Source organism: Pseudopodoces humilis, chromosome 23, assembly GCF_049639895.1.
Source record: "Pseudopodoces humilis isolate 2021_Gansu_Grassland_sample_001 chromosome 23, ASM4963989v1, whole genome shotgun sequence".
In the NCBI taxonomy this organism is placed as follows: domain Eukaryota; kingdom Metazoa; phylum Chordata; class Aves; order Passeriformes; family Paridae; genus Pseudopodoces; species Pseudopodoces humilis.
The window spans coordinates 1,928,655-1,950,555 of record NC_142222.1 but is presented as its reverse complement, the minus strand read 5'-3'; the positions used below and the strand labels follow the sequence as shown (position 1 = coordinate 1,950,555).

Sequence of the window (21,901 nt, the reverse complement as noted above, 5' to 3'; positions counted from 1 at the left end):
AGCCTGGGACAGTGGAAGGTGTCCCTGCCATGGCAGGGGTGGCACTGGATGGGCTTTAAGGTCCCTTCCAGCCCAAACCATTCTGGGATTTGTTGGATGAAAATATAAAACTCTTTAGTCTAGAGAAAGAGGCATAAGAAGAATGAATATCTGGAACTGAAACAATCCCCTGCAATGGGAATAGGAAGCAAATGTTTCAGCAGTGCTGGTGATGAACCATTGGAGCAGCCTGGCAAAGGGAATATAGTGAATTTTCAATTTTCTGCACTTGGCAGTTGCAGATAGTCCATGGCCAAATGCAAATTGTTGGATTCTGTAGAGATGTAATTCAATGAAGTTTAATGGTCTGTGATATGAGGGGAGTTTAAATAATCAATGACTTGAAACCTCTTCCACTTTGCAGACCCCTGTTTATTTCCCCTGGAGATGAGAATCTCCATATAATGAGTTTGTCTACTGATAATGGGTTTGCTTTTATTTGAGGTAGTTTTTTAGGTCCTGTAGAAATTAGTCTGCTGATCCCTATGATTTCATGGCCACAGCTTGGCAAGAATTCAAATAAATGGTTTAAACAGCACTGAAATTCTGTGAATGTTTAGTTTTTATGTATTCCTGAACAGGAAGCTCCAGGAGACATGGAGTGAGGCGATCCTGGCAATGTCATGTTCACATTTATGTGTAGGTTTTGGTCAGTAGAGGCAAAAGCGTCTCCACATGTTCCTGCAGTAATTAATCACAGCATTAGTTATTCCCAAACCTGATTTTTCTGTGTTGTTTGTATACCTGCACAGGTAGAACAGAATGTTTACGATTTTATAGCACCTGTTTTTTGGTGCAGCAGAGCCGGTATCTATAATAATACATTTAAATTAATCAAAATAACCTCTGCTGTTTTGAATTGCAAGTAACCATTTTTCTTTTCATCCCTTTCACCTGAGGTTCAGGGTAAATGAGTTTCCAAAGGCCACATTGAGTAGGTGGCTGAAATGCAGAGAGAACTGAAAGTTAATTTCCCTCCCATTGCCGTTTCAAAAGGAAAGGGAAAACCAGGCATGGCTCCAAGCAGAAAAATTACATTAGCACTTATTTTTCTAGGAGATTGTCCCAATTTTTTGTTCATACAGCTGGATGGTTCCTGTTTACTGGCAGTGAGAAAAACAGCTCCCATTTTCTGTTTTTTCTTGCAGGGTGAGAAAGTGAACTATGAGAAGTTCAGGGTTTGGCTGCTGCACAACAAAGACGCTTTCACCTTCTCGCGGTGGCTGCTCTCAGGAGGGGTGTATGTGACCCTCACTGATGACAGTGACACCCCAACCTTCTACCAGACCCTGGCTGGAGTCACACACTGTGAGTAAAGGTGTTTCTTGTCCTGCACACCTTGAAAAAACCTGCCAGAGCTCTCAGGCAGAATCGTTGTTTGTTGAATCTCCCTGCTCCGCCACGTTCGGTTCAGTGAGAGAAATTCCTCTGAGCTCATTTGTTCTCTGCTTTCTGTGCTGTGATGTAAAATGTTGTGTACAAGGACACTGGGTTGTTATTTTTAAGAGATAATAATGCTGAGGCTACAACACTTCTGTAGAAGTTTGCTACCGAGCAAGCTAAAAAAAAAATATCTTCTGAAGTGTCTGGCTGGTAATACTGAGTTTATTTTTGGTCTTTATAGTGGGTTGCAAAACTACTGAGAGAGTTGAGAAAATAATATTTGTTTCAAAAATAAGTGTTACCTCTTAGTTTGCTTCTCCAGTAAAATAAATAATATTCCTGGCATGTGGTAGAATTAACTAAAGAGAAACATCCTCAGGAATTGCCTCCAGAGAAGTGCTTCCTTATGTCTATGTTAACGTAAAAGAAGGAACAGCTGGATTTTAAATTAAATCTAAAAACAAAAGGCTAATAAATGACACTTGATGTAGCAGTGTAATGCAAGCATCCATTCCATCCCTGAGGATCCCTGGGAGAAGGGAGTTGGTTGTGGAGGTGTAGGGATTTGAGCAGTCTGGTTGTGTTTTATGTGCTCTCGTGGATTTTCCTCACTGGTGACAGTGTGGCATTTAATCCTCAAAAGGGTGAGTTACTTGACTAAAGCAACATGGCCTTTTTATCTTCTTGGTTTTAAATGTGGGCATTCAAACTCTTTTCTGACCATCTGAAATGAGAATGCATAATGAAGTCAGGGGTTTATGAACAGGTAATTTATTTGCATTACGTGAAAGGCTGCAGGAGACATTGAGGTTACAGAAAACCACTGAATACATTCTGAGGTCTCACAGACAAGGTAGAGAAAGAGGAATGTGAAAAATACCCCAACCCTCTGAGTGTTTTGGAGTTCAGCTCTGGGAAAGACCTTGACCTGTATCAAACTGAGATCTGCTCTTTTTTATACTTCAAAACTGAGACTTCCAGAACAGTTTTTTACTGGGCTTTTCACAGAAAGTTTATTTATACTGAAACTGAGGTTTGGAATTATAAAAAAACCATTTAAATTTAAAAGCTACTGTTTTAATAGATTTTATTTCATATTTATTGTTTTCTCACTTCTAGTTTTGATATCCCTGTCAATGGTACCATCATTGGTACCATTGGTACCATACCAGTCAGAGCTGGGATTGAGCTTCTCAGTGAATTCCAGAAATACATGTAGGTGATGTGATTGTCCACAGAATTGGAAGATTCATGTGACAATTACGTTTGGACCTCTAGATAAAATTAAATTTTACTGAATTCCCTTGTGATTTACAACAGTGTAGGCACCTCATCCAACAGATTAAAAACTAGCACTTGGAAGTAATTTCAGCCTAATCAGGTCACTCCAAAGAGTAAGAAATTCAGTACAGAAGTATTTTAAATACAGCTGAATGTGTAAAACACTGAGAGCTGTTGAAGGCTTGTTCTTAATATTTTTCCTGGAAGAATGCTTGCCTTTGGGAGGAGCAGGAATTGAGATAATGTTTGGTAAACTGAGGCAAACACCATAATACAGAGAAAGAGAGAAAGCCTTTGTTGCCACTTTCTTCTGTTGTGAAATGCAAGTGAAATCTGTGCCACTCCTGGTGCAATCAGGAATTTCTCAGCCCTGCTGGGTGTCTTGGCATAGCCTCAGACCCCTCCCCAGCCTTACCTCACAGCTCTGCTTCCCATCCAACTTCTTGGACAATATGTCAGAGCCATAAAAAATGGCACTGATAAAAACAGGGAAACTTATTCCCTTTGATTTAGAAACAGCCCCCATTTCACTGCAAAGCATCAGTGACTCCATTTAAATTTGCTTAATGAGCCAGGCTATCAGGGAAACAAAGGAATACTAATTTTTCATTTGTAAGTAACATTTGTTTTGGTGTGCAGATGACTTTAATTACATTTCTCAACACATAATTAGAAATGAAATTTTAAAGTTACAGGAAGTTGCACACACTTGCTGCTTTTAATCAAATTTTGTTCCATTTCACTTTAAACAGAAATATGAATAATTTTATTTGAAAGCTGCCAAATCATCTAGCCTATGTTCCTAAAATACAGTTTCAGGTGTATGAATTTGTCTTACACCTGAGGAGTGACCAGTAGCAGTAGTTTGGATTTTCTCATGTCTGTAGAATGATCATATGCATTTAAATTTATTTTATATATATTGAAGCCATCAGATTGAACAATCTGTAAATCCCACATTTCTGTCACACTGAGTCAAGGGACACCTCACTGATCTCCTTCATTTAAGCTGGAAATGTTTTTTCTGCTGCAACATAGGTGCTGGTTGCCTTTTTCATGTGTCATTTTGGTGTGACTCAGTGTTGTGTAATGGGCTTAGATACGCAGGTTTTCAGCCCTTTCCATGGGGAAAATAATTCTGTTCATCAGGTTGCTGGTTTTGAGCTGACAGAATGTTTAATTCGTACTTCTTTGTCACCCAGTTCTTGTGTCACTGAGTTCTGATTAAATAACATTCAAATTCCCCTTTGAATGGAAGAGACTCCTCTGTTGTCAGAAAAATTCATCCTGTTCTTTCTGACAGCTCTCACCCACTGAGGTGCAGTTATGACTGCAATCAGGACAAATAATTCTATTTTAGAATGTACATTTATCACTCATTGAGTGCTAGAAATGAGAGGAGCCCTGGATAACCAGGCAGGGTGGTCGGAATGGAAGAGTCAGGTTTTGAAGCAGCACAAAATCGAAGCTGAGCGTTGTGGAAGGAACAACTTGTGTCAGAGCTGGGATTGTCAACTCTGTGGGAGGATGAAGATGGGAGGCTGAAAGGAAAGTGCAGCGAGGGGATCCCTTCACTTTTCTGGCATTAAAAGGCTGCGTGTTAAATACATGTTCTGCAGCTGGGGCACCCACTCTGGGAACAGGGATGTTGTGGAAGCCTCTAGAAGACAATCCTAAAGATTTTGGCTTTATGAAAGCTGCTTTTAAGGGCTCGTTTCATCCTGTGCTGCCTTTCCCAAGTGTGAATGAACACTTGTGCTGTGAGAGGAGCTGTGCTGCTGACACCTCCCTGTTCCCACCTTGAGGCACTGATAATCCATATTCCACTGGATGAACACCTGGATGGTCACATCTGACACACACAAAACCTCTCTTGGCCGAGGTTTTAATATTCCCTTCCCTGTGTTTGTTTTTAATCAGGAAAAGCACAAAGATGAAAGTCTGACAGCAGCCCAGGCCAATAAGTAAAAGCCTCGGTGTCACTTAATCTGTATTTTGCCACTTGTTATCCTCTTAGTTCCAGGCTATTTTATGTCTTGCAAAGCAGCTCTCAGTGCCAGAGTCTTCTGGGGGTTAATTTGAAAGCCACAAAGGAGAGTTTTTAGTGAGAACCAGTATTTGGGCTCCTGCCTGGCCATGAAGAGCCCTCCCTGCCAGCAGGGCCTGAGGTCTGCCTGGAGCACATCATGGTGAACAGGGAAACAATCCAAGTCTTGGTAAAATGTTGGGAATATGGTATGTTTCTGCTGCTGTGAGCCAGAGAGGATTGTACCCATAGGTGGGTAAATATTGAAGTTTTGTCAGCTATTGGAATACTTGGTGAATTCTGGTTGTATAAAGAATTGTGATAAGCAGTGGTTGAAATGAAAACATGCTTTTAAATTTGTTTTCAAAGGCAGAAGATAATTCATGGCTTGGTATCTATGGAATATTGTAGAGGGGCATTTTGTGGGAATAGCATTAAAGTGTAACATGGGGGTTTTGTGCTTATCACTGCTATGCACCTGCCTGTTGATCAACATTCTAAATTAACTCATTTTTAGTAGTTTTACAGTTTTAGATGATATTTTGATTGAAAACGTTTATTTGTTCTTCCTTTACAAGAAGATTCTGCTTCAGTTGTACTTATTATCATCCCTCTGATCATATTGGTCTAATTCTTAGAGAATGGAACCAAAAAAAAGCATTCATGGTGTTACAGATCTGGAAGTTTTTTGTATTTCTAATGGGCAAGTGATGAGGGAGACATAAATCAGCATGGGTGGTAAACTGCTTAAATTTCTCAGGTGCATCATGTCCGTGTGACCTCAAATAATCATATCATGTATTGAATTACCAAAATGAATATTTACTTGGCCTGTGTGTCCTAGGGTTTTGGCCTATATTTTGTATATAAAATACATCTTTTTAAGTTATCTGAATGAAAGCCTACTTTAGACTTTGATGTGATTTGAAAAGACATTAAGGAAAAATGCTTATATTCTGAAAAGATAAAATCTTTTATGTGTACAAAAGCTCTGTAGAATATGGTGTTTTGTCATGCACATTGGTATGTTTGGGTATTAAGTGTACTGTGCCTTTCCCATGCTTCATTTAACTTCAGTAACAAATATGATTATGTGTATAATCATAAATAGCCAGAGATTTCTTTTGCACTCATGGAGGAATAGATGGTGCACTGCATATCCTGAGACTGATTTACAAGATTATGTACAAAAAATCACTCTGGAGAAATCAAATTACGCAACAGCTGCTGCTCAGCTGCAGTTAAACTTCCCGTGTGCTGCAATCCAATAAATAAATCCTGCTCCCTTTTATTCACTGGAACTGGTGCACTGGGCTATAATTTGTTATAACTGTGAATGAGAAACATTCTTTTGTCACATTTTTACTGGTGGTTAACCTGATTTGTGTAAGGCTAATCAGTGCTAAGAATGTTATTTACTACTTGGTTTTACTTTCTAAAGTAAAAAAAGTAAAGCGGCTCTTGTGCAGAAAGTCAGCACGCTGGGGCTAGAATAAAAATGTAACACTTGTGCTAACACTTATCAGCTGTTCTTTTAAAGGTGATTATTTGAAAATTCTCTGAGTGACCATGATGTCAGTTCAACCTCCGTGAACAGAAACACAGACAAGATGCTTTCTGATAACCTTTCTTTTCTGAGATGAAAGAATAAAAAAATGGAGTTAGCACTGTAGAAACATCTGTGAAGTACAATAAAAAAAATCAGAATTCAGCTAACTTCTACTGTTATTTGAGAGGTATTTGAGAGAGGTTTTTTGACAAAATATAACATTTTTTCAGTTCTTAATTAAATATAATTGAAAATAAATATTGCACCTGCATAATAAGGTTTCTGCAGATTTACTCTTCAGTGAGGACAATTTGAGCTTCCTGCTGGCTTTTGAATATTCTGTGTTGTATCACTTGAAGAATGAAGTGTAGCTCACACATTTGTTATTCTTCCTACTTACAGAGGTGGATTAAAAGGAAGCAAAGTGATTTACATGGTCATGCACAAGAGAACATAAATAATGCTTTTGTGTTTGTTAATGAGAGCAGTAATGTGGAAGTGGAATTCCTGTAAATGGCAGCACAACCTCTCCTCTCCCATTGTTTGGGAAGGGGAAGAGCCCTGGGATTCATTCTCCTCACATCTGTGATATTTCTACATGCTGATCTTCTAAAGACATAACTCCTCTATTCCTCTTTCTTGATTTCCAGTGGAATAATATTCCTTTATAAATTTGGATTGCTGCTTCCTCATGTATTGGGGACAGACTTTCAGTAGTTCCTGTGGTGATAGGTTAGGGGCTAATGGGTTTGAACTAAGAGTAGATGTGAGGGAGAAAGTTTTTGTGATGAGGTGCTGGATTCCTCATCCCTGGAAATATTGGATGGAGGAGGATGGGGTGACCTTTAAAGATCCCTTCCAACCCAAAGAACTTTGTGATTACACCCCAGCCAAGAGCCAGGGGATGGCAAAACAGACCAGGGGATTGATCCATCTGGGAAGGAGGGTGAGAGGAAAGAGGAAATGATTTTTTCTTCTGGATCAGCTCTTCTCTCCCTGTGTGAATGCACAGGAGCTGGGAATGATGCCCTGAGGAACTGGGGAGGCAAGGCTGGGGTTGTCACCTGTGTGACTGTTCTGAAGGCACACAGGAAAGGGACATTTGTCACTGATGTCACTTCTCCAGCTGGGTTGTCTAAAAACACCTTACAGGAAAATGCAAACCCCTTCTACTCCTCCAACTCCAGATACTTTATTCAGATTTTCCATTCTCCTGCTGCTGAGGGTAAGGAGTTGTGTAAGTTTTGGTGCATCATATGATGCTCCTGCTGGGTAGTTACAACTACTTCATGCTCATTGCAGGTTACCTAAGTTACTATTTTAAGTAAATTACCGCCACTAATGACAGAAACGAGGAAAGGAATCAATAAAATTTCAATTTGACATAACATTTTAGGTGGAGCCCTTCTGTTCTTAAGCCTTACAGGATTATTATTGTTTCTGTGGACTAAACCAGGCCAAATAGCTCAAGTTAAACCTATTAGAAAACTGGCATGGATTTAAAGGCTCAGAACCATCTGGGAATGAGATCACACATAGTGGTTCTTAATATAGACAGCTTTGTCATTACGGATCTATTTGAGAACCAATTAATTGGCACTGACCTAAAGCACTGTTGTGACACACTTGCATATGTAAAAAGGTTAAAAGTATTGTTGGGCAGAAATTTAATCTTGTTTATATATATATATATATATATTTAATTTCAAGGATAAAGCATAAAGAGAACATTTGTATAGAATGCTTTGAAGGAAAACACAAGCTCTTCCTTTGGCTATTTTTATCCACACTTGCTTAGCACCTTCTTTTATTTCTTGGGTTTGGGGTTTCTTCCCCTTTTTAAATTGCTTTTTAAGTTCCTCTGCATTGTAGGTTTGTGTAACCACTCCCCAGAGTTTACTGGGATTGTAAATAATTCTGTAGTATCCATCATTACATCAAACAAGCTATTTTATATTTGGGAAAAAAAGAGCTGACTTAAAATCTTTAAATGGCACATTAAAATTTAGCCTTATTAATTTATCCTTCTTTATCAAAAAGCTAAAAATTTCAAATAGGAGTTTGTTAAGAGCAGCCAAGTACTACATAATTTTCATAAAAGATCTGTTTTTGTTTTTTTTAATGCTACTTCACATCTTTTTTGAGGATTTAAATACTGAATACCCTGGGAAAATAAGACACTGCACATATAATCTGCCTGTTCAAACCACCAGAAAGAAACAGGTGAAAAATGAAGGGGCTCTAACATGGGAAAAGTTAATTTCTGTGTTTCTGCACACTTGTGATGGTGTTACTGACGGTGAACTCCTCGATGGCGAATGGGTAAGAAGATTCTGTGAACAAAGAAGGTAATTTTGGTTTATTTTTGTTGATTATGCAGTGGAAGAATCCGACATCATTGACCTGGAGAAGCGATACTGGCTGCTAAAAGCTCAGTCAAGAACTGGACGCTTTGATTTGGAAACATTTGCCCCCTTAGTGTCCCCCCCAATCCATCAATCTCTGAGTGAAGGTATGGAACGAGATCAGTGAGGAACCTCTGCTGCTCTGCTGACTTACAACTGTGATGGCTTTAAAAGTGTCTGTTCTGAAATGCCCTTTATGCTTGAAGGACAGAATAGCTTCACTGAGTTCTGAAAAATGGGAGAAGAGGCCTGAGAAACCTCTGTTTGTTGGGAAATCTGGAATGCTGAAGGAGGTGTTGCATTCTTATCAGTCGGCAGGAGATATGTCAGTTTTTATGTAGAAGTTGCCCTGTAGTTTCTTAAATTTATTTCTTAAGATTCTGTAAAGACAAAATAAACTGCTGGCCCTGAATGAGAGAAAATGGAGCATTTTAAAACTGACAAATGAGAGTTTCATCTATGAAATGACAACTCAGTGTGCAAGTCAGCTGTTGTATCATGCAGCCAATGAAACACTCCTCCCTAACAGTGGAAATTAAGGAAGATTTTTTTCAGGAGACTCAGTCAGGAGATTTGTAGGTTGTTATTTCTGCTGACAACCAAACTGGTCTGTCCAGTTGAAGCCACTCTGGTAAGAACTGGAGGTTGCAGTTGTCCAGTTGCCATTTGCTGCACGACATGAGGACATTCAGGGACATTCCACTTGTGCTCCAGCTCTGCTCTGCAGTCCTGGAGTGACAATTATTTTATTACCAAAAGGTTGGCTGTACTGATAAGTGGCAGCACTAAGTAACAAATGGGAAAGTTATCTGAACTGGTAAAAAACCCCAGTATTTATGTCCAGTTCTGCAGGGATGTATCCCCACATCCTTTTGTTTCTGAGTGTTTTGTCTACTTAATGATTAAAACTTAAAGAGCTGCTGTGAGGAAACATGAATGATTTCTGGTCATTCTTTGCCTTCTGTAGAGTCAGTGCTGCTAAAAAAAATAAAATAAATTATGGCATGAAAAATGCTGAATGATTTGAACTCTTAAACACTTTGAAGACTGGTAGCTACAGCTCTTAACTTGGGGCCAAATTTGCAGTGAAATTCAGCGATTTCCATAGGAATTTCTGTCAGGCACGTTGGAATTTCTGGCCATACTGGTTCAGCTCCACTCCAAATCAGTCATTACAAGGAGGGTGTGAGGACCAGGCAGCTGTTCAGAATTCTTGATTCTCTCCCCACCCCTGGCTGGATCAGCCATCCCTGAGAGATCTCATTCACCTTTAAATGGTCTTAGTAGTGCTTAATTACCTTTATTACACTTAATGAGAAGAAATGACAAGTGTTTGTACTTCTCCTTGCCCATGTTCCCCATTAACCCCTCGTGGAGGTGCTGGGTGGCTCTCAGGTACTGTAACAGGAGATGCTTTTGTGGTTTGCAGGTTTGTTTAATGCTTTTGATGAAAACCGAGACAATCACATAGATTTTAAAGAAATTTCCTGTGGGCTCTCAGCATGTTGCAGGGGACCCTTGGCAGAGAGACAGAAGTGTAAGTATGCAAAATTTAACTGTTAATTTGGGAGGAGTTTTCCAGTTTGAACCATGAAATTTAGTTGTTTTCACCTTTTGAGATTCTTTTCCCACTGAACAAGTCAGTGAAAGGCGACTTTAGAAGTTAAAAAAAAAATAGAGGAATTTTAAATATCAAGGTTTCCTTTTATAAAGGATGATTAAACCTAATTCCATGTTTTTTACAGCTTATCAGTAGTTTCATGTAAATTATCTAACTGGGAAAAACTACATTTCAGAAGTTATTTTGGCAGTGTTCTGCATTTTGAGGCAGAAGTGTGTATCTCAATACAGAAAGTGCAAACACTTAGCTACTCATTATCTGTAACAGAAAACAAATGTCCTATTTGATTGTCTTGTGGTAAATAGCATGTTGTGGCTTTTCACTGCCCAGTTCCCAGCTGGCTCCCTGCAAGGTTCCTGTGTTTTGAAACACTTTTTTGTTCCCTACTTCTCCAAAACCACGTTGTTGCAACTTCCAAGCTGTAATTCCCTGGAAATTTCTGGATGCACATATGTTCCCTGCTACATCCCCTCAGCAAACACAGCAGAGGATTGCAGGAATCCGGGTCTGAGTTTATTAAACACAGCTGCTCCGTTTCCTCACCTCCCCACGTGCATCCCCCCATCAGAACTGTCAGCACTACATCAGCTGCTGGGGGCTCTGCAGGTTTAGGGGCTGTGAGGAATAAAGGAGAAAGAGTTGTGGAATGGTTCTAACAGCAAAGTCATTCCCTTTTCCCTCAGTTTGCTTCAAGGTGTTTGACGTGGACCGGGATGGGGTCTTGTCTCGCACCGAGCTCAAGGACATGGTGGTGGCACTTTTAGAGGTCTGGAAAGACAACAGGACAGACAAAATACCTGTGAGTGCTGTCTGGGGGTTGATTTCCTTGTTTCCTGAGCCATCCTTCCAAAGGAGGAACGTCCATGATGTCTGGGTGGGGGTCAGGGGGGTGCAGGCTCCCCTGAGCCCCTGGGATGGGGACAAGTGGCTGTCCCTTGCCTTGCAGAGCTGTCACCTGCCCCAAGCACAAGGTTTGATTAGAATGTGTTCCTGACCTGCCCAGAGCTCTTTGTCTCTAATGTGTGTTCTTTCATATAAAGACAGGTACAAAAGCACAGCTTTTTGTCTGGGAGCCCTTGGTTTGAATTACTGAGAGCTTCCAGCATCTCCTATGGTTTTATTTTTATTCTGAGCACATCCTCCTGGGAGACTTTAACTCTGATTTCTAATCCTTTTGTTGAAGGAGTTGGACATGGGTTTGTCTGAAATCGTGGAAGATATTTTACATGTGCATGATAACACAAAGGTAGGAATTTGCTGTTCTTTCCTTGTCATTTTTATACTCCGGTATCTTCAGTTTATTTATGAGAAAGTGCTTTCTTTAGAGCACAGATGTGTCAATAAAAGATTCTTTTTCAAGAAATGTCAGTTTTCCATTAAAATTTACCACGCTGTTCTGTGAAAGAATGAACTTGTTTGAATTTTATAAGCCATTTTAATACATGAAGCGAAAACCAAAATGCATAACCAGATGAAATTAATTGGAAGCCTGCACTGTTTGCAAGGCTCTGCTGTGCATAACTAACACCAGTTTTAAATCTGCTCCTTGACTTCTGGGGAAACTGTTCTTTGTTTCCTGTTAAAATTGATCTTAAGAGAGAGTGCAGAAGTTTATCTTATATTTTGTGCTGTGTCAAGACACATTATCTTCCTATGGAGGCATCTGTCATGACACAACAAAAAGTCCAGGTAGTTTATATTGTGCTTTAAATGTATCTGAGTGTAAATTTGTAATTATCTGTACTTCTCCTTGCTCTTTGGAAATAGGAAATTTGGAGATCTCCACAAAAAATATTGTGGAAGTTGCTTCCATTATTTCATCCTTTGCTTCACTAATTGGGAAGGGTGTCTGGAAATTATAAATAATTTATGAAAAACTATAAAGAATGTCTAGAAATGCTTAATTATGTGTTTGAATAGTTGTCTTGCCTGCTTGTATTCCAACAAAGCGGTGGGCAAATACTTCATTGTAATTCTTTAATTGCCAAACCTGTGGAAATTGTGACTTATTTCAGTTTCATCTTTTGAGGTTTTTATTGTTTGGCTTCTTGAAAAAAAGGGTAGTTTATAATCAAGTGTACAGTCCTGATTCCACAAAGAGTTAAAAAAGAAGATTTCAGTCTTCAGAATATTTTTGTAGTGGCATCATCAGTGTAGTGCTGGAAAGAGCTGATGGTGCAGTAATTACATAAATTATTTAACCTCTTTTTGTGTGTTAGCTTTGACCTGGGCGAACTCTGGAGAAAATGGTCTGTAAGGAGGGGCAGAGTAACTGCCAGTGCTGTAAAATTGGCTCTGAATTATATTGCCAGATAAAAAAATCAGATTGATCCCTTCACTGAATCAGAGATCCCTCTGCCATGGTCAGTGTTACAGCACTGTGACTTGGCAGGTGATGAAGAATTAATGGGATTTGTGTTGTTAGGTGAGATCACAAGGGCTTGGTGACCCAAACTGGTTTTTCCCAAGCCTCAGAGGAGGATGGTGGGTGTGTGAGTGGGTGCAGGTGATGGACACTGGATGTGAGTGATGGAGAGGTTCCACACTGAGCACTGTTCACCCTCTGTTCTCTCAGAGCTGTTCAGTTCTCTAGGTTGCCTGTATTATGCTAAAACTGGAATTTTTTTTCTTTCACTAGATCGAATTTTATTGAAAAAGTGGTAGATGCCAATTTTTATCAAACCCCTGGTTTTGTCATGACTTGTATGAGGCAGGCAAAGTGAGCATTTTGCCAGAACCAGGTTCATGTTTTGATGGTTTTTACTTCCCCTTTCCTTCTCCTCCCTTCCAGCTTGGACACCTCACTCTGGAGGACTACCAGATATGGAGTGTGAAGAGTGCTCTTGCCAATGAATTTTTAAATCTGCTTTTTCAGGTATGTTTAGGGGAAACCTAAGGCTGTAATTTACAGTAATTAACTGCTGAGCTTTCTGCTTGGCCACGAAGTGCAGCATCAGCATTTGTGTGCACAGGAGGGGATGTGGCTTTGCAGCTCTGGGCTGCCTTGGCAGAATGATTCTCTCTTTGATTTGTTCCTTGCAGTGCATGGAGATGCCTAAAGCCTCATCTATTCAAGAGGAACCTGGTGCACTGTTCAGAAAATGAAATTTCGACTGTATCAGCAATTATATTTTCCATTAGACAAAGGCTGTGTTTGAAATGATTTTTGTGGCAAATCTTTGCCAAGAAAGTAACCCAGGGAATAAGGAAAAAAAATAAATCTCTAATTCTTTCCCTTTACATTTTACAACCAGTTTTCCTTTACATTTTCTGTTAAGGCCCTCTAAGGTACCTCTCATTGCTTCCTTAATGAAGCAGTCCTGGAAAGCTGGGATATCCTATCACTGTTCACTTGCAGAAGCTGAGGATTAAGTATGTGCTGAATTGGGTTTTAATTGAGCTTGAATTGGATTTTTCTAAATCCTTGAAAGCCATATTTTAGCTCTGGCTCACTTTGTGCAGACAATAACCTCAAAGAGTATTTTTGTCCTCTGCAGTTTGTTCCTTACCTGCTTTCCTTTGAGGTTGATACTTGGAGTTTAAATTATAATAATAATAACAACAATAATAATAATCCTAACTGGCCTGTGACTACTCCATAAATTACATTTTCAATGATGCTTTCCCAAGAGCCTTGGGGTGACTGAGCGAGAGTATCCCAAGGCCAGCAGCTACACCACAGCTGGAAAGAGTAACACCAGAAAGTTCTTCAAATTCATTTTATCTCTAATTACATCAGGTTTGCTGAAGTTGCAACTTTCTCCAGAAGGGCTGTCTTTATTTTTGGCCTGTCTGGCATCAAATATCCCCTCATAACTAAATATTGATGAACTAACAAATATCCCTGCAATCTTGACAAAGAATGAATGAAGATATAATAAATCTGTCTTAATGCTGATTACACATCACCAGTGTTGCACATTCCTCATTGGAAGTCTCATTTACAATGTTTTTTTTCCTCCTGGCATAGCTGCTGTAGTTTCATTTTAGATTTTAATTTTATTTTTTTTAATAACTTTATCATGTAAAGCACAGGGCAGATTGTGCCATTGATTTATCTGGGCATTTATTTGAGGTGTCATGTGCCTCATCTGCAGACAGAAGAGCCAAATATTCTGAGTGGAAAGCTTGTCAACAAATGGGTTTGTTTGCAGAGGGGTTGGTTTATCTGAAGAATCTCATTTTAGCCCAATGCTACGCAAATTTAAAAAGAAACACCAGACCCAGCTGTGTTGTGTGTGCTGGAAAATCTGTTGCTTCCCCCTGGCTAATGGCCTTTGTTTCATTCCAAATGTGATATGGTCTCTCTCCCTGTAATATAAATTTAAATAAGACATCTTAGCAGCGATTAGAAATCTCCAGCTGAGATACAAATTGATAGCGTCAAAAGAGACATAAGGACAAGGCTGTAAATCATGGGGTGAGCAGCAAAACCATCTGGGAGGGTCGAGAGCTGCCCCTGCTCCCTGGAAGGCTCCCGAGGAGCTCTTCCCTCCTCTCCTCCCTCCCTGTCCAGCTTTACTGGGAAAGGAGTGAAAGAGGAGCCATCTGACACTGGCTTGTACTGGGAATAAAACCCCACCCAGGCCAGGAGATGGGGCCTTTTCCTTCTGGGTTCAGTTCAAAACTAAATAAAAAGAAAATAAAACCAGCTCCAGACATCCAGAGAATGGCCTGCACTCTGCAGAGTGGTTTTGGCTGTGGTTTGGGTTGGTTGCTCTGCTTTGAACTTCTTCCCCAGCCTCTCCAGTGCTTGTTTCCCTTTCAATCCCATCTAGAACCACTCATCCCCAGTTTGCTCCCTTTCAATTCTTTTTAACTTTTAGTTCACCCTCTTCCAACCACCTGCCCTCTCCCAGTTCCTCATTCCCTCTCTCCAGCACACCCAGACATCCTAATTTGTGCATCTGATCCACCTCAGTCCTGTGATCTGCCACAGCCTGGAAATAATGAAAACTGCTTTTTTTCTTCACCTTAATATTTGACTTGGGGCGTTTGACATTCTTGGTGCTTTTATCTTAACAGTGGGAACAAGTTGGGAATCTCACAGCTCAAAAGACTTTTTTATTAGAGTTTTATCAATTTAAAGTAATCTTACTCCATTATGAAATGATGAAAAGTCTCATTTGAGTTGTTTTTTTGGCTTTCATTTGCCTGTTAATAAGAATTTCTTTCTTTCTCCAGGTGTGTCACATAGTTTTGGGACTGCGACCTGCCACTCCAGAGGAGGAAGGACAGATTATTAGGTGTGTGCTTTGCTCAGAACCTTAAATGGCTTTCAGATCCACTTTTTAGTGTTTTCAAAAGAATGAAAATTCCCTGCTTGAGCTAAAAATTCCCATTCTCTCTGTGCAGAGGCTGGTTGGAAAGAGAGAGCAGGTATGGCCTCCAGCCAGGGCACAACTGGTTTCTCATTGCTATGCCCTGGTGGCACCAGTGGAAAGAATATGTCAAATATGTAAGTAGAGTAATAATAATAATAATAATCATAATCATAATCTATACTTAATAAGTGATTTCTTGTCTTTCTGAATGTGTTGATAAAAATACCAGAGTGGAGAAAACGGCTGCTGAACCAATAATGCTCAAAATTGAGCATCTCCTGTCTCTTGGTGGGAAATAATTGTTCTGCTGAATCATTGTTATGTGGGGAGCTTTGCACTGTAATTTCATTAAATTCTCATCTCTTTCATCATTCCTGCATCTCAGAATATTTTTTGAATAAAAACCTTGCTCACAAGAGCATTTCTTTCACGTTTTCTGATCCATTTGATAATAAAGCTGCCCACTTTGGCTTGGGCCATAAATACACTCAGAATGTTCTGGACAAAGGAGGAAACTGGTCTAATTTGCTTTAGAGGCAATGACAAAAAATAGTCTAATACCCAATCAAAGGAGTCCTGCTAAAACTTTATGGACACAGGGTGCACTTTAATACCCTTTAACTAAAATATTTAGGCTAAAGCACCACTAAATTGTACAAAATACAGAATGTCTAATAAATTTAATAATATTTAATTGGAGATAAATATTATTTGCAGGGTAAACAAATGAAATAAACCTCTCAGAAGGGTTTTTATACCCTCATAAGTAATCATATAAGTACATGATTTGTTTTATAAAAACAAATAGCTGAAAGTACTCAGAAAAATGCAGTGTGTGCACTAACTAACCTTGTAAGGACCATTATTCTTTGTGCACAATGAATTGGCCAAATGAGGGTTTAAATGCCAGAAATGCCAGGTAATTTGATCCTTACCCTGGTGTGAGTGCTCAGATGTGCTCAGGATTTCATCCCTAACCTTTTGCATAAAGGCACAAGGCAATTACTTACTGCACTTCTCAAGCAAAAATCAAAAATCAGCAGAATTTCTGTGAAAATGCTGCAGGTTGAGGAAAAAATGTGGTTTTTGTTGTTGTGTTTGTTTTCTCATTTAACCATACGAACTTCAAGTCTTCAAATATTTACAGTCTGTAATTACAGCTGTTTAAAACCAGGTAGATATTTTTATGTATCTAGGTAAGGAAAATAATTTTGGAATTCTGACTCTGTGCAGCATGGTTTATTTGATTGTTTTAACAATTTGGGTGTTTATTTCTGCTGGGGTTTTTTTTTGTTTTTTTTTTTTTTGTTGTTGGTACATGTAGAAAGCATTTTTCCTTCAGCAAATCTTGCCATGTGCAGAAGTGGTCACAGAACTGTGAATTTTTGGTGGCAGGTTTGACTGCAATGTCTTTGATCTTGGCTCATCATTAACTTTTCTATTTCTTCCCAACTCTAGGATGCAAACCCAGTTGTGATAGAGCCTTCATCTGTCTTGAGTGGAGGTAAGAATCCCCTCGTAGCTGCTGCAGCCAATACCCCAGAACAGGGAGAAGACAAAATGGGAGGTCTTAATGACTTCAGTGCACCAGAAGAAAAGTTTTCAGATAATATTTCCACTGCCTCAGAAGCCTCAGAGTCCACCAGCAGCAGTAAGCATCTTATTTCCTTGGAGGTTTAATACAGAACAGCTTTTGGGAAAACTGCACACTGCATGGACCCCTCCAGCCAGAGAGATAACACAGCTTGGATTGCAGGATTTTTAACATTTTTTTAGGATATTTTAGTCTGTGGTGGCTAAACACAAAATCTGGTTTAACAGCAATTAATCTGTTACGCTGGGATTCACTTCCAGAATTATTTTCAAAGTATTTTTTGTCCTATTGTTTATTTTCTGAGGGGATATTTTCCCCCCACTTTCTCATTAAGTTATTTTAAGCTGGTCAATCCCATATTCTGCCATGCAATGATAGTAAAAAGAGGGAAGAAACAGCAAAAAACCATGAGGAAAAGCACAGTTGTAGTTCAGCAGGGCATGTGATTTAAATTGGAATGAGTTTGTGCAGATCCTAAGATCTATCTTTGTGAAAGAAGAGATTTTAGTCCAGATTTTCAATGAGTTCTTGTGAGAATTGGAGATTTTTTTTTCTTGTAAGGCAGCTGAAGGTTGCATCTGATGCTTTAAAATCTTAACTTTGATTGAAATTAGGTAAATTACTGTGATTTTTTTTTTTTTTTGAGTATAGGGGTTGGGGGAAACAAAAGGCAGAGAGACAGAGGTTCTTTCTTTTTATTTTTATTTTAATTGAAATTTCCATTTAGCTCTGCATGACCAAAGCAGCTTCTTTAAGAATAAAACCATTTACCTTTTTAAGGAAAAATAAAACAAGGCATTATTGGATGTATCTTCAGTTCTGTATATGAGTTTTTTTAGGAGTTTGATATTCAAGCATCCAGATTACAACTAAATGCTCACCACATCTGCTCATGCAAAGCTGGTTAGGCTGTTTCACTGCTGTGTTTGTGTAATCATGATATAAAATATAAAGTCCTAAGTCCCTTTCTGAGAGCTGATACATTTATCCCTTTGGAGGTGGAAGAGTTGCATGTTTCACTGCAGGATGAAGGACAGCAAACTTAATATTTTTTAAAACAAGGATACAAGAGTGTAAGTCATTCCTTTGTGGTTTATGGGATCAGGAACTGAATGATTTCTGTTTTTTTCTCTTGCTCTGTGCTCAGATACTCTGTACCCTGGCACGCCAGGCTCTGAGGTGAGCTTTGCAAGGCAGCACAACACTTCAGACAATAACAACCAGTGTTTCCTTGGCTCCAATGGGAGTGCTCTGCTTCAGCTGAACCCCCAGAAACCAGGAGCTATTGACAACCAGCCCCTGGTGACACAGGAACCAGTGAAGGTAAAGGCAGCTAAGGCATGGCAGTAGAGGAAAAGCATATTTTAGCTGGATTTTATCACAGCTTTTTTATGTTGTTTTTTTTCAGCTTAATTCTGAGTTAACATTGCTCTATCATACAGCAAAATTAAGGTTTCTTACTCTTATTTGAAGAGGGAAAAATTGTGTTCTGCTTCTCCAGCTATTCTTGTGTCTTGTGAGAAAAGAAACATTCAAAATATTCTTACAGTTGGAGAGGTACTTATGAAAAGACAGCTTGCATCATTAAATGTAAAATACTTTGATAATCAAACACTTCAGCATTTCCATCTAAATATGAATTTACTGCTGTTGCATAACAATACTGTAAAACAAAACTGATAGCTTTTGCAGTGTGAGTGCAAACAGAACATGAAACACAGAGCAGCAGCATCAGTGCTGAGCAGAGAGGGGATTTTCCTGTTCAGAGTTGTTGGAGTAGGTGACACAAGAGCAAAACACATGAATTTTGTACTGCACAAGCTTTTAGAGAAACAGTAAATAATGAGACTTGAACATTAATTACTGTTACATTTAACTACCGGCTCTCAGTGTGAATAGCAGCTGCTAATTGTTACTTAGAAGTCTTTTAATAATTAAAGAGTATTCTGTGTTCATGAACTGAAATCATTGTGGCCATGTACTAATTTCCACATTTGAGATGTGACAAAACCCGTTTTGTTTTTTTTTAAAAAAGGCTGCATCACTGACTATGGAGGGTGGAAGGTTAAAGAGATCTCCACAGCTGGTGGAAGGAAAGGACTATGTCATGGTGCCAGAACCAGTTTGGAGAGCACTTTACCACTGGTATGGAGCAAACCTGTCCTTGCCCAGGCCGGTGAGTTGTGATTTTGGACACTTTTTAACAACCAAATTTGTCTAGCAGCACAATTAACCTCTGACAGTCATCTCCCACTTCATCCTGTGTCTTGAAGAGCAAAGTGGAAAAAAGCAGCCTCCAGACTGGCCCTGGATGGAAAGTTGTGGCTGTTAACTGGAGGTTTGCAGCAGAGCAGAAGTGCTGCTCAGCTGCTGGTGTTTGCTAAAGCACACAAAAGTAAACCTGAGGTCAGCTTAAAAGGCTTGGCATCAAAACTCTCATCTTTAAAAACTGAGATACAATTAAAAAGCTATAAAATGAAAAGTGGAACACCTGCAGCTTTGGAAACCTGTTCCTTCTCTCTGACAATTGCATGAAGTAGGGGGAAGGCAATAATTGCTCTTTCAGCTTCAGCATCACAGAAACACAGCGTGCAGAGTTTGGGGAAGAGCTCAAAAGCAGCTGGCAATAGGTGAGTCCAGGAAAGAGAACAGGCCAAGGCTCCTCTCTGTCAGAATGGCTGCTCAGAGCCCCTGGGAGCTGGAGCTGCAGGAGTCTGCTCACTGGGGAACCTTGGGAACTTTTTCTCCAATTTCCCTGCAGTGTATTTATTCCACAGAGAGGTTGGAATGTTCTCTGTCAGGTAGTCTCTTGTAGGAGACATGCACTTAAAAAAAGACTATGAGGGGATTTTTGTGCTGGTAGCAATAGATTTTTGGTGGTTGGTGTACAAACATTCAGTGTCACAGATGGGAGAGGATCATCTCTGATTTTTGACAATTTGGTCTGTTGGCTCTAGTGCAGACAATTATTTTACAGGGAAAAATCACTGGCTTCTTACCTCCTCCCACACATTCTCCATGGAAACAAACACCTTTCATGATCCAGAAAAGGCCACATCACTTTATACACAAAGTAATGTGTTTTTTTATTCTCAGAAAATGTCATCACTATTGTTTTTGTTGTAGCTGAAGTTGAATACTGTGGCACTTCAGTGTGGTACGTTCCTTCTCATAGCTCGAGCTGTTTTCTTCTGCTTCACGTGGTCACAAAAAGACTGAACATTCCTTCCATTTCTGGTTGTATATTTGGGCAGATCTAGGTGGTAAAATCTTTGTAGAAATGGCGGCTGAAACGCTGCAAAATATGTTTTGGGGTAATTTCAGCTTTTTCTGTCAATGCAGCAAAATGCAACAAAAGCAGGTTGCAGCCTGTTAGTACAGTATGAAGGTTTTAAGTCAATCCTGTGGTTCCCAAAGTTCAAACCAAATGTCTTATCCTGCATTTGTCAGTTCTTTCAACAGCTGTGAAAGTTTTATGTGGAAGTGTTATACACTGAGTGGAATTAATGAGGTTCATTGTGGATTCACAGATATTCCAGGAATTACAAAAATATTCTTTCCATGGTGTGATGCCGAGAGTGATGCTGCACTAAATAAGGTGTTTGCTTTTGACAACCTGCAGCTAATAAGCTCCAAAAAGTGCTTAGGAATCAGGAAATCGTCATTCCTGGGGATATTTGCCTAAAACCCCATGAGAAGTTCAGGTTTTTTCTCTTCTCATAAAAGAGTTGGTTTTTTTAATAATTTAATCAGTTTTTAATGATTGAATCACTCCTGTTCCTACTGCTATTTCCTCCACACTTGCAAGGTGAGTCCCTAAAATGTTCCAAACATGTTTTGCAGGTGATCAAGAACAGCAAGACCAACGTGCCAGAGCTGGAGCTGTTCCCTCGGTACCTGCTGTTCCTGCGGCAGCAGCCGGCCACGCGCACCCAGCAGTCCAACGTCTGGGTCAATATGGGTATGATGAGCCTCAGAATGTTCCCTCAGCATTTGCCCAGAGGTAACTTAAGAATGCAGCAAGAACCACCACCCCCTGTGCAGTTTCTAGGCCAGCCCAGGCTGGGGGAGCTTCCTGCTCTGCGTTTGTGCTCCAGCTCGATCGCCCTGCGGCACCATCGGCGCTCAGGAGCGTCCAGGGGCTTCCCCCTGCTCCCCACTCAAAGGAAAAGGCAGCAGGGAGCATTTGCAGGGAAATGAGTTGATTGCCACTGTTATGGGTGAGTTGGGAGTGAGAAATGAGCACTGCAGAAGCTGAGCTGATCAGAAGATCCAGAGCTGGGCATTCCCATTCTGGGAGTGCTTCCTGTAGCCATGGAATAGGTGCCTCTGTGCTTCTCTGATAGTGCAGTGGCACAATAAATTCAATTAATGCTCAGCCAACTGCTTCTGAGTTACTTGGGAAGCTGGGCTTTGATGCCCAAAATTATTTAATGCTCTTTAGAGAGTGATGAAATGAATGGAATATGAAGACTATTATTTGATGTAGTTCAAAAAGACAATTAAATACAAACACCCAGCTAAAATCTATTTGCCGTAATTGTGGTGGTAATGCTCACCAAAAGATTGTCCAAGAGTAATCTTCAGGTTGTGGCTTCACATTTCAGCTGAGGTGTTGCAGGATTTGTCTCCAGTTCCCAGTTTGCCTCGCACAAGAGGCTGCAAGGAATCCCTGTGTC

At 39.8% G+C, this 21,901-nt stretch overlaps 1 protein-coding gene across 4 annotated transcripts in view; it reads left to right on the top strand.

Annotated features, from left to right (window-relative positions):
* USP32 (ubiquitin specific peptidase 32) overlaps positions 1-21,901 on the top strand; it is a 62,156-nt gene that overhangs the window by 25,676 nt on the left and 14,579 nt on the right. For 2 of the 4 annotated variants that reach the window (XM_014254981.2, XM_088066117.1), the window contains exons 5-16: positions 1,188-1,347; positions 8,659-8,790; positions 10,113-10,220; positions 10,988-11,103; positions 11,488-11,550; positions 13,096-13,179; positions 15,489-15,550; positions 15,660-15,762; positions 17,087-17,279; positions 18,370-18,545; positions 19,258-19,398; positions 21,066-21,225. In XM_014254981.2, the coding sequence (XP_014110456.1) occupies positions 1,188-1,347; positions 8,659-8,790; positions 10,113-10,220; positions 10,988-11,103; positions 11,488-11,550; positions 13,096-13,179; positions 15,489-15,550; positions 15,660-15,762; positions 17,087-17,279; positions 18,370-18,545; positions 19,258-19,398; positions 21,066-21,225 (1,498 nt within the window). The remainder of the gene's footprint in view (positions 1-1,187; positions 1,348-8,658; positions 8,791-10,112; positions 10,221-10,987; positions 11,104-11,487; positions 11,551-13,095; positions 13,180-15,488; positions 15,551-15,659; positions 15,763-17,086; positions 17,280-18,369; positions 18,546-19,257; positions 19,399-21,065; positions 21,226-21,901) is intronic. The other 2 variants (XM_014254982.2, XM_005525914.3) reach the window with 2 other exon arrangements.